This window comes from Corylus avellana, chromosome ca5, assembly GCF_901000735.1.
Source record: "Corylus avellana chromosome ca5, CavTom2PMs-1.0".
NCBI lineage: Eukaryota > Viridiplantae > Streptophyta > Magnoliopsida > Fagales > Betulaceae > Corylus > Corylus avellana.
Genome location: NC_081545.1, coordinates 34,063,651 through 34,075,591, shown reverse-complemented (window position 1 = coordinate 34,075,591; position 11,941 = coordinate 34,063,651). Strand labels below are relative to the sequence as shown.

The following is an 11,941-nucleotide window of genomic DNA, read 5'->3' as shown; positions in this document are numbered from 1 at the left end:
CAACAATAAGACACCACCCACCAGAATTGAAAATAGAAACCCATATGAAAAAGATATATATACTTAGTCATATTATATCCAATACAAAGCATATAAACTGCTAAGCTATGGATGGCTATTTTTCTTAATTATTATTATTATTTTATCCATGCTCTTTTGGATGAACGAAAAATGTAGTGAAGTTTAGAGAAATTAAAGGTAAATTCTGAAAATTCCACGTGCATTATTATGGTTGTTTGCTACCTAGTATTTGAAGTGACGGCGTATTGTTTATTGATAATGAGTGGTTGATGGACTGAGTATCGGGCCATGCATTGAGGCCCAACAAAGGTTAATAGAGTTATACAATATATATAGTGGGCCATTTGGGAATTCTGTATATATTTTTCGTGCGACAGAAACAAATGTGAAATTAATAAAACATTGGATCGAGTTGGATTGGGCGGGGACTGGGTCGGTTCGGGTCTACTAGAGCATGTGGGTACTTTTGGTTGTTAGAAAAAGGCTGTCTGGAGTAGGATCCGAAGGCGACGCATGGGGTCGGTGTGGTTGAGAGTGGAAGATTTTTTAGTGAGTGGCAAATGAGATGGCGCGTGGCGGCGTTTGTGGCTGAGATTTATCTATCCAATAAGTCAACAGCTTTCGAGGCTGATGCCTGATGGTGTCATATATCATTCGCTGAAGAAAAGGTGGATACTTAGACACAAAGGTGCTTCTGGCTAATACCTAAAGAAACTTAGAAATAACTCCCTATATGTATATTATGATACTGTGTAAGAGACATAGAGATGAAAAATAAATAAATAATAATATATAATGGGCTTGATTGGTAATTATTTCTTCTCATTTCTCTTAAAAAAAGTCAACTTGTTTGAGAAAAATGTATAAACTTTCTAATGGATAGAGTTTTCCTTCAAACTGGGTTGAAGGAATTTTTTCTAACCTAATGTATAAAAATGATATGTGTCTATTTTTTTAATAACATATAAGATACACATGAGTTTTAAAAATTATTTATTCCAACTTTATCATTACTATTAAAAAAATGTGTACATCTCATATGTTCAAATGACGCATGTCATTTGTATAGACTAGGTTGGAAAAAATTTCTTTAACCCAATTTAAAGAAAAACTCTATCCTTTATTTAATTAAATTACTTTTTTTTTTTTTTTTGGGGTTCATAGCTGAAGCTTTCCCACTGTATATTATTTCCCTCTCCCATAGTTGTTGTCATTGTCCCAATCATGATATATATGTGAATCCCCCCTAGGCTCTAGATTTCCCCTCATTGCCAAACCCTAGCACTTGTGGTGGGAATTTAGAGAAAGGGGATAAAGTTATGATTGGGGGAGGAGAATCCTGTTTTTCTTTTTTTTTTTTTTCTTGCATTTTGTTATATATTCTTTCGGATGCAAGTGTGGGTTCAAAAGAAAATAATGATAAAAGCACCATGTATGCATTGGTCAGAGAAGCATCGTTTTATCTGTTTGCAATGGGTATGGTTCTTTTGGGTTTTGACTTTTGGTGCTTTTAAAATCACGTTGACGTTCATGTATCACATCGTCAAATAAAAAAAAAAGACTCATATATATATATATATATATATATATATATGGCTCTATGACGATGGCCCTGTGATATCACCCATGCATGCATGATTATTTGGATGGAATTGAAGGAGTCAAATAGAGGCTAATTAACCACCCTAGCTCTTCTCCCTTGTTAGAACATCATCGGAATCATCTCCGATCCTCAGCCTATCGATCGAAGTCAACTCAATCTCCACCCTCCAAAACAAATTAAAACTCAATTAAGTGTTTGTTGTAAATCCAAACTAGACGTACGGTGAGACCTGATTATGTTTTGTCAGCTGTACGTGTTTTATGAACTTTATGAGAAAGTTTTCGAATTTTCTTATTTTTAACATAGTAATGAGTACTTTTAGGGATTGAAAATCTAGTACCTTAAAATCCAATTCGATTTTGATGAGTTTTAGGGATTGCAATAGTACTAGCAACGACTTTATATTATATATGTTGTTGTTGACAATGATGAACAATGATAACTAATTAAGAAGAAGAATATAAGCATATATTAAAGCATGAATTAATAATTGCAATGATCATGCGACGTGGGTTAATTATATAAAGAAAGTCAACGTAGACATTCACACATGCATTGAGGTTAATTTTGGTGTTTTGTGTTTGATGATACAGTAATAATTAAATTACACAACCTAGTCCAGGCCTGCAAAAGAGAGGAAGAATAACCAAGAAGACTTGTCGGATGTGTCGATTGGAAATGTTTATGATGCTCAAGTTAGTGAGAGATTTTTAGAGGAGAAATACTTAGATGGGTTGAAAGGATCATACCGAAAAATGGTAGGATTAGCAATTTAGAATTTAGAATTTTCTTAACGTTACTTAGAATAATCCGCAAACATTCCCTTTGCCCTATATATTTAGCAACCATGATAAGTACCGAAGTTGATTGTAGGTTTAATTAAGGGCTTTGGTTTGTCATAGTTTTGTGCACACATGACACGAATGGAAATTGCTATGGATCTTCGATTACTAATATTGTACGTACCCCAAACTTGCATCGTGTGCACACAAAACACAAACATAACTCTTAATTAATTAAGTTCCAAGTTCTCACAAGACAAGGGAGAATTATTAACTAAAAAACCTTTTTTTTTTTTGGCCCTCTTTTTTGATGAATATACTATAAACGGATATGTTTTTGCACACACATTATAAGGGTTGATGATAATATTAGACCAAGAAGAATGGATTCTTGGATCCTCTTTGAAGGAACGGGCAGCCCCTATCCTCCCTCGATCTCTCTCTCCTAACCCCAATCGTCAACCCACTGCCTTTTCTTCCTGATCACCAGTGGCTGAATAATTACATATGTGGACGGTTTTTCTTTTGACCTTTTTGATAGTACTCAAAGAATCAAATCTTTTCTTTACTACTTTTCAAGCTGTTTAGAGAGAGAGAGAGAGAGAGAGAGAGAGAGAGGGCTTTGCTGGTAACAAAAGAATGTTATGACCCTTCGCAGAATCATATATATCAACGTACGTACAACCGATTCCCATCACATTCTCTTTTGCCTATCTCTACACTCTTTTGCGTATTCGTATTTCTACGTACCAAGGAACCGTAGCACTTGTATCCTATTTCTTTGAAGCATGCATAATGAATCATTTCTGACCAAATACAAAAAGTTTGTATCCTTTTTGTTCGGAAGTTGACTCAACTCAAAACTGAATCCTAAATTTTAAAGTCATGCATTGTTTATGGATGTTTTGAACGTTTGGAGTTAATTTAAACCAAGTGCAAATTTCATGAAAGAAGAAGGTTATAAAACTCCTAAATTTTCATATAAATTTGTACTAAAAAAAAACAAGAACAAATCCAATAGGATTTGCTTCCAAACAACCAACCATCACCCGGGAGTGTTGGAATCCTAGGGCTAGAAGTATGCTTTAGCTGCATTCAATGAAACCCATTTCAGCAATTGTTAATTTTTTTTCTCTCAAGATATATGATGATCAAATGCTCACTGCAGACAAATTAATCACTCCATTCCAACATGAAAGGAGAGGCAGCTAACGTCGCTGTCGACCATGGATCGATCGTATACTTGTGGTTTGGATTTAGGTTTGACATTCGAATTGAAAATGGAGACGTGAATATATTGTGGCCGGGTGATGGTCACGGCAGCTAGCATGCATGATGCATGTTAGTGGACCTGCAGAATCATCAACAAAATGTTCTCTTTTGTTATGGGTATCTTCAAAGCATGTAGGACGAATCTGTTGGGGCCCCTTCAGATTTAAAAGAAAGTCTTTGCTGACATTCCCCATGTCTCTAAAGTTTCACACCCCACACAGATCACAAAGATATATAGATGGAGTAGTAACGGCATATCCTATTGGATATTGCTACCAGACAAAACCAAGATAAGCCATGATTACCCAGCTGTTGAAAAATCTTATCTGCACCTCCATGCGCCTCTGCCGAAAGTATATGTGTGTGTGTGTTTATATATATATATATGGAAGATCGATTAACCTTAGTCCTTCATGATAATCCCCATGAACTTTTCAGAACATTCTACTTTCTTATCCTATGAAAAGCTGAAAGCTTATAACTTAAATATCATTTATATATATAATCAACAATTGCGTTTTAGGGTTTTCTTTCTGTGATATAGCTGCACAGGAAAAGCAACAAACATAAGCACCTTTGACTATATCATCCCAATAAAAGGTGATCCAGTGCATAGATCTCACGCTCCACCGTGTGTTTTCCGAGCTGCACCCAGAAGCTCCCCCCTATCGGCCATCCTCCACCCAGCCCTATGTTGAAGTACTTTTATTTTGTTAGTGTTTTGCAGCTTTTCATTTAATTATTTGCTGCTTTTGTGTTGTTTAGGTTACTGTCTGGCAGCTCTTCAATGGTTGGATCATTTTGCGAAGACTTTTCTAATCGGATTTATGTTGGTGTCTCTCTATTTTACATTTCCAGCATCGAATTCAGACTGTGCTTTTATCACTTTAACCTCATTACGGTTGTTGTTGCAGTTTCTAAGTGAGGGTTCATATAATCTAATTCTCTTTAGCTTATGTCACCACATTATGCGGCCACTTTGAGAGGACTAGGACATTTGTTTGCTCAATTTCCTACCGTTTGTTTTTATTTTCATACTGTAATACTGTTTGTTTTAAGCCTATTGTTGGGGAGCCTACCCCTTTTTTAGTTTACTTTGTTTTTTCTTAGGATTCCTTATTCTCTCTTCCTTTTGAATCGATGATGACAAAGATTCTCCCTTGTAACCATTTTCTCCAATCAATTAGAAAATAAAAAAAATAAAAAATAAAAGGTGAAATATAAGGTTCGTTGCATTGATAACGCATTATATATATATATATATATATATATATATATATATATGGAAATTAGTCTAATACATTGATTGGCAAGCTAGACTATTTGACCCTTCTGAGTATTGACATGGAATATATAGATCCTTTGTTTGTTTGTGATTCACTATATATTCCATGTCAATACTCAGAAGGGTCAAATAGTCTAGCTTGCCAATCAATGTATTAGACTAATTTCCAAAGCCAAAGTGGTCAAATAGTCTAGCTTGCCAATCAATGTATTAGACTAATTTCCAAAAGCCAAAGTGGTCAGATATATATATGCCTGCAATTAATCTAGTCTAGTGCTATTTATTAACCCTAGTGATGCCTAAATAGTGCAAGACCATAACCAGACAAGTAACGGAGATAGGCAAAAACTAGCAAAGGTTTTAGCATCAATGCATGTCAAGTTCAAAGTCGTTACTGTTTTTTTCTCCTTTGGGGGAGTTAAGTAGATTCTTTCATTAGAGGGAAACTCTCTATCACTATGCATCAGCTGCAATATTTGTGTGTCTTTGATGAACATAAAAAAGAAATATTCTCCAATGTGACTTCGGGCATCGTTTTGTTCCATAATGTGTAGATGCTGTAATCATTCACTCAGGCTCAGCACTCACCAGAGAGTTCTTCTCCAATAAAAATAAAGCGAATAAGTGATCACAATCATATATATGATATGCTCCATAGACCTTCCAGTGCAGAACTCATCTGAGCAGAGAGTATATAGTACTGTTGTTACAATACTACCATATTTATGTCAATTGTCAATGTCAAAATATTTTCATAATATTCTCAGCATATATAATGGTAATATTATTCTTTAATATTCACCGCTGGTCATTTTATTTTTCTAAAATTCTTCTAATATTATGGTAATATTATTCTGTAATTAATATTGATCACCGCTAGCTGGTCATTTTATTTTTCTAAAATTCTTCGAACTCGTCTTTTTCTACATATGGAATGAAAAGTTTTGGGTAGCAAGAGAAATATTCAGGTTGAACAGTGTGGGCCCCAAGCACTTGGATTACTACGAATGTTCAATGATAATACAACAGTACCTTCTGTAGAGAAAGAAAACTCCAAAGCTCGGGCAACATCAATTAAAGGCCTCAAGGGATAATTCTTACACTCAACTTGGAAGCCTTTTTTCTTCCCCCTTCCAATATAAATACCTTCCCTTCCCTACCTTCTTCCTCAACTCCTCCTTCCCTACCTACCTTCTTCCACAAGTCTTCTTACTCTTCATCCTTTTTTTCTGTAACTATCATGGACAACAGGAATGAGTCATCGGAAAATCTAAGGTTCTCTCTCTCTCTCTCTCTCTCTCTCTCTCTCTCTCTCTCTCTCTCTCTTTCTCTCTCTCTGTGACACACACACACACACACACACTGCATTACTGAGCTTGAATTGAGATTGGCCACAATTAAGATATAGTGAGTTTTTATATATATACAAGTATTTAAATGCATGATTATAATTAATTAAGACTAAGTTTGATGAGGATTGCAAGCAGGAACAAGTGTGCAGCATGCTTCAGACAATTCAACAAAATGGAGCACCTAGTGGAGCACATGAGGATCTCATATCATTCGGTTCATGAACCTATTTGTGGAATTTGTAAGAAACACTGCAGATCTTTTGAATCTCTAAGGGAACATCTTATAGGTAAACTGCTATTTATCTAGCTCGATCAGCACAAGTTTCGATATCTTGATTCCCTTAAGGATATATAAATATATAAATACTTTGCTTCTTTCAGGACCACTGCCAAAACAAGAATGCAAAAATATTTTCAGCATCCGAGGATGCAAATTCTGCTTAGCTATCCTTAATAGCCCTGATGCTCGCAGGAGTCACCAAGAAAGATGCCAATTCTTGAGCATAAATTCTGTACTATCCTAATTAAATATTTCTTTAATCACACACACACACACACACACACACACATATATATATATAAAGTTTTCTCCTTTTTTTTTTATAATCAATGATTAAATCACGTTTGCAATGTATCTTTGTTGCATGCTATTTCTGGTTCTAGGGGATACTTGCTCGCTTGGCTAACTTGGGCATTCGAGACAATTTGGGTACTATTGATAATGGTGGATCAGCAAGACGAGCACAAGTTGTTGCACTGGCTTGCAAAATGGTTGGTGGTGGCAGTGATGGCTCCCTAGATCTTTGTGGAAGGGTCTGCCTGATTGATGAATCTGAGAACATCATTTTCCATACTTATGTCAAGCCAACACTTCCTGTCACAAACTATAGGTTAGATATTAATTAATTTATATATGCGTCTACATAAAGCTTTGGTGATTCAATTTTGAACTAATTAAATAAACTCTTATAGGTATGAAACAACAGGCATTCGACCAGAATACTTGAGGGATGCAATGCCACTGAAGCAAGTGCAAAGGAAGATTCAAGACTTCCTTTGCAACGGAGAACCAATGTGGAAAATTAGACCTAAAGGTGGAAAAGCCAGGATTCTTGTGGGTCATGGTTTAGATCATGACCTTGACTCTTTGCAGATTGAATATCCAGCAATTATGATCAGGTAATTAAATCCCTCTTTTAAGAGGAAGAAAAAAAATGGCCTACCTTTTGGTCTCTTGGATTACAAGAGATCATTTGAATTTATTGCAACAACGTATGATGAGAATTAATTAAGTTTACTGATTGATTTTCAAATATGTATACTAATTAAATAGGGATACTGCAAAATATCCTCCATTGATGAAAACAAGCAAGCTCAGCAACTCCCTCAAGTATTTAACACAAGCATATCTTGGGTAAGCATCCTACCAGCAATTTTTTCTCCTTAATTTCCTTTTGTCTCAATTATCAAAGGAAAAATGTTTGGACTAATACAACTTTTATTACAAATCTTTTACAAATAAGTGTCGTATAAACTATGACTCATGTTAAAAGTTGTAGTATTCTTAACGGCACTCGTTATCAAATTAAGGTTCATTTGATTAGCATATTGATCAGGCTTATATATATATATACAGGTATGAGATTCAAACAGGCATACAAGAGGCATACGAGGATTGTGTGGCGACAATGAAGCTATACAATAGAATGAGATCCCAGGTTCATAAAATAGAGGACTATCCGCTGGCTTCTGACCCACAAAACAGGAATAATTTTGCATCGTGGAGGCAAAGTGAGCTCGAAAGGATGAGCCCTGAACAAATGTTGGAAATCTCAAGGTCTGATTACTACTGTTGGTGCTTGGACTCCAGGGATTATTAATTCGATCATGCGCTTCAATATTATAGCTAGGAGGGACAAATATTATAACAAGTGATGAAGGATGAAGCACAACTAGTCCTCTAGCTAATAATGCTCTCTATATATATGACTATAATTAATTAATAACAATAAAATGGGAATTATATTTCCAAAAGATGCTACTTACTTGTACTATGTAATTTGTAAACCAAATTAATTTATGTTGTACGCATGCATGCAGCTGCTTAAATAATAATTTAGCTATATATTTGGAATTTGGAAGTCATTTGCCATTTTGTTGGTCTTTAATTAACTTAATTTTGCTTTTGCTTTGTAACTTTATTTCATAGTACTCTTTATTGATCAACAAGCTGATCAATTAATTAAGATCACTTTTGATTGCCTCTAACATGATTCGTCAAACTCCATTAATCAAATAAAGGCAAGCTTGGTGGCATTGGAAATCTTATTTAAAATGCCACAATTAATTTTGTATTTCACGAAAAAAAAAAAAAAATCAAATTCAATTAATGTTTTCTAGCTATGAATCCAATTCCACAATTTTGTATTTATGAAATCTCGCGTAACCTTCACTTACAACTAATCGCAGAACATAAACTTCGCTTAACACTCTCGTGACGACATTCGCACGAGCGAGTTTGTGATTATTTTGATTAAGGTTAGTTTTATAATTTTTTCTATCCAGGCAGCATCCCTAACTTTTAAACATAACGGCTTGACAGTCAGAGTTGTTATAGATATTATTCATCAGTTTTATCAATAAGAATTAATACTCTAAACTCTAAAGACAATTTGCAAGTTTTCATTTTCGCTATGTCATACTGCATCAATTGATCCTCGGAGATTTGACCAATTACAACGGACCACATTAGGGGTGCCAAGAAACGTTTTCATAATTTGGCTGCGAAAAGAAAGGGAATTTAGAAGGCTTGTTTGTTTCTCTTCTGTAGGGTTGTGGTTATTGGAGAATGAAGATGCCTTAAAAGAGATCTTTCTCGTGTGGGCACTTCTCTTGGGCTTTAGGTTTGACTTTTGAAACGTATACAGACGTCAATGATAGCGAAAATCAAGTAGTGGGCCGGGGCAGTATATTTTTTTGTGTCACGGTGGACCTGCAGACTCAAATTATAGAGTACCAGAATGTTCTCTTCTCTTAAAATGCAACTTTGACTTTGGGCACGTGCCACGAATCTATTTTATTTGTCCTCTTTTATAGTCAACTGTTGGTGCTTGGACTCTCCGGCCAAGATTATTCTTAATCCAACTGATTAATGCGTAATCACCTTCCAATTACTCCATCAATTAATCTCAACCAATCCCTATAAACACTTCTATACTTAATCCAGCAATTATAAAACTTGATATTGGATTCATCAATCACAAATTCGAAAATAGCTAAAAGAGCTTAACATCGAATCCCCTTTTAGGCCACGTTAATATTTTGCACATGATAGGGGGTTGTGGAGTATTGAGAAGATTCGAAATCTTTGATGAAGACGTAACATGTAGCACTAGCAAATGGTCATCGAAAAGTCTTTTATAAAGAACCGGGATTAAGTAAAATGAAATTTTCGTCTCTTTTTCTTTTTTACCTTTACCCTAGTTTGACATTAGGTAAAAAGGGGCTTCTACATGTGTGAACCCTTAAAATAAATAAATAAAAGATTGAAGAAGAATCTGAGATGTAGAACACATTCATCTTACGTTTTATGTGAGGCTTAACCGGTCATTTGATGTTTTGGAAGCTTTTATTCAACTAAGAATCTAAGGTAGAGCTTGTGATTGATATTTATCAAACGAAGTCAACGACAGACACTTTTTCTATCCTCTAGAATCTCTCCACACGTACCTTTTTTGTTTTTTGTTTTTTTGTTTTAAATTACATTTGCTCTTTTTTTCTTTTTCTTTTTGACATATCCACATGAGGGAAGAAAAAGATGGAGAATGGTCTAGTGACCTCTGCTTCATAACCGATTGAGCTATCCCTTAAAGACAATTAATTATGTTAAAAATATAATCATGCCCTTCAATTAAAAAAAATAAAAATAAAAAACTCCCCGATTTCCTCTTATGGTGGGGTTTTTTTTTTTAATATAATAATAATAATAATAATAATAATAATAATTTATATGATATAGGGGTATTATTGTCATTTAAAAAAATCATCGGATTTAATTGGAAATTATAACAGAGGCTAAATAAAATGATTAAATAGTTCAAAAGTTAATTGTAATTTCTTAAAATTTAAAAGGAACATTGTAAATTGGGCGTAAGTTTAAAATAGTAATTGTAGGGTTTTTTTTTTTTTTCAAAAAAAAAAAAATTCCTGAGCCTCTTCAATGGTCAACCAATAACATCCTATTTATACCTGCATGAAAGACCCAATAATAACATCCTATAGCGGTATAGCCCACGACCCACGTAGCGGCTTCTTCATTTTTGGGTCTGAGGCCCTTGGGCTCTAACAAAAAGAATGGGTATTGGGGTGTGAAATGGAATAATAAGGGAACCCTCTCCCCTTGCTCTTTTTCTGTATGCAGTATGCTTATTTATTGCGTCAAGCAACTTGTCTCATTTTCCTGTTAGGGGGCTTTTTTGGGTGCAACCGTTGAGATGGGCTGAAAAGCGTATATGGAATGGGCCTCTTGTTGGCCCAGTGAGCTTGATCCTGGTCCATCACACAAACAATAATATCCAAAAATGATCAGCTAGACAAAAATATTTAACATAGTTCCAACCCACTTATGTTTGGTTTCAGTAAAATGTAAGCACTTTATTAGGCACTTGGGCCATGATCGACAAACATCATATTTCAACTTCATATGTGAGATTTACATTCTTATTGTTCCTTTCCTCCCTCTTCATTTTTCCAACACAAAACAAGCAACTAGGATAAGAGAAACAACAGAGGAATGCAAGCCAAACCACTTTATTATATAATTTACATATATTGCTGAAATCGATTTTTTTTCCCCCCCCTCATGGGATCGGATACACGACCACTTTTCCAGTAGCTCTATTAGTGTCAAGATAGGAAAATGCTTCAACAGTCTTAGAAAATGGGAATGGGCCTTTGGGGTCGATCAGTGGCTTCACCTTCCCACTCTCCAAGTAGGGTTGCAGTTTGTCTAAGATGGAGCCCTTTGAAGTGAGCAGAAATATGGATGCTGGTGGAGTTACAGGACCTACTATTGTCACAACTTGCCCGCCTTCTTTCACAGCCTTTACTGCCCTATCACACTGCCCTGTGACACTCCAAAAATAGATTGGCAGGTAACCAATTACTTTAGAACTAAATGTCTTGTATATATATATATATATATATATATATGCGTATTTGGAAGCAATAATAATGAACTCGGAAGCTTACCAACAGCATCATATACTACATCAAACTTCTCAGGAAGGTCTTCAAAGTTGCCCTTGGTATAATCAATAGCCAAATCAGCTCCCAAACTCTTCAACAGCTCCAGTTTCGCAGTGCTTGCAGTAGCTGCTACCTTGGATGCACCAAAAACATGCTTTGCTAGCTGCCCCAGACAGAAATAACAAGATGTATAACAGATATCAGATCTCAACTAATAGAGTATTTTTAAGCTAGGAACTTTATTTAAAAAACTAATGATGATTGTTGAAATTAGGGGTAAAAATTCGTGTTAGCATGTCGACTTCGAACGATGTTGATATATGGGTAATAAGGCTATATAAGTCAACAATAACCCAACCTATTTAATTAAACAAGTAAG

General features: G+C 35.1%; 2 protein-coding genes across 2 annotated transcripts in view; one reads left to right on the top strand and one right to left on the bottom strand.

Moving 5' to 3' along the window:
• Positions 1–6,203: 6,203 nt before the first annotated feature.
• On the top strand, positions 6,204–8,195 carry LOC132182208 (RNA exonuclease 4-like). Its single transcript, XM_059595398.1, has 7 exons — positions 6,204–6,238; positions 6,451–6,602; positions 6,697–6,827; positions 6,979–7,205; positions 7,288–7,494; positions 7,649–7,729; positions 7,952–8,195. The coding sequence occupies exons 1-7, from the start codon at positions 6,204–6,206 to the stop codon at positions 8,193–8,195; spliced, it is 1,077 nt and encodes a 358-aa protein (XP_059451381.1).
• A 2,880-nt stretch (positions 8,196–11,075) lies between these two features.
• LOC132182207 (2-methylene-furan-3-one reductase-like) overlaps positions 11,076–11,941 on the bottom strand; it is a 1,925-nt gene continuing 1,059 nt past the window's right edge. Inside the window, exons 2-3 of the mRNA XM_059595397.1 lie at positions 11,566–11,773; positions 11,076–11,440 (exon numbers count right to left, since the gene is read on the bottom strand). Coding sequence (XP_059451380.1) covers positions 11,175–11,440; positions 11,566–11,773 — 474 coding nt within the window. The 3' untranslated portion in view covers positions 11,076–11,174. The remainder of the gene's footprint in view (positions 11,441–11,565; positions 11,774–11,941) is intronic.

Bases quoted from the DNA above. Each gene is read 5' to 3' on its own strand.
- LOC132182208 (XM_059595398.1), top strand. From the start codon at position 6,204: ATGGACAACAGGAATGAGTCATCGGAAAATCTAAG. The intron at 6,239-6,450 runs GTTCTCTCTCTC...GATTGCAAGCAG, and splicing joins GAGTCATCGGAAAATCTAAG to GAACAAGTGTGCAGCATGCT. The intron at 7,206-7,287 runs GTTAGATATTAA...AAACTCTTATAG, and splicing joins CTTCCTGTCACAAACTATAG to GTATGAAACAACAGGCATTC.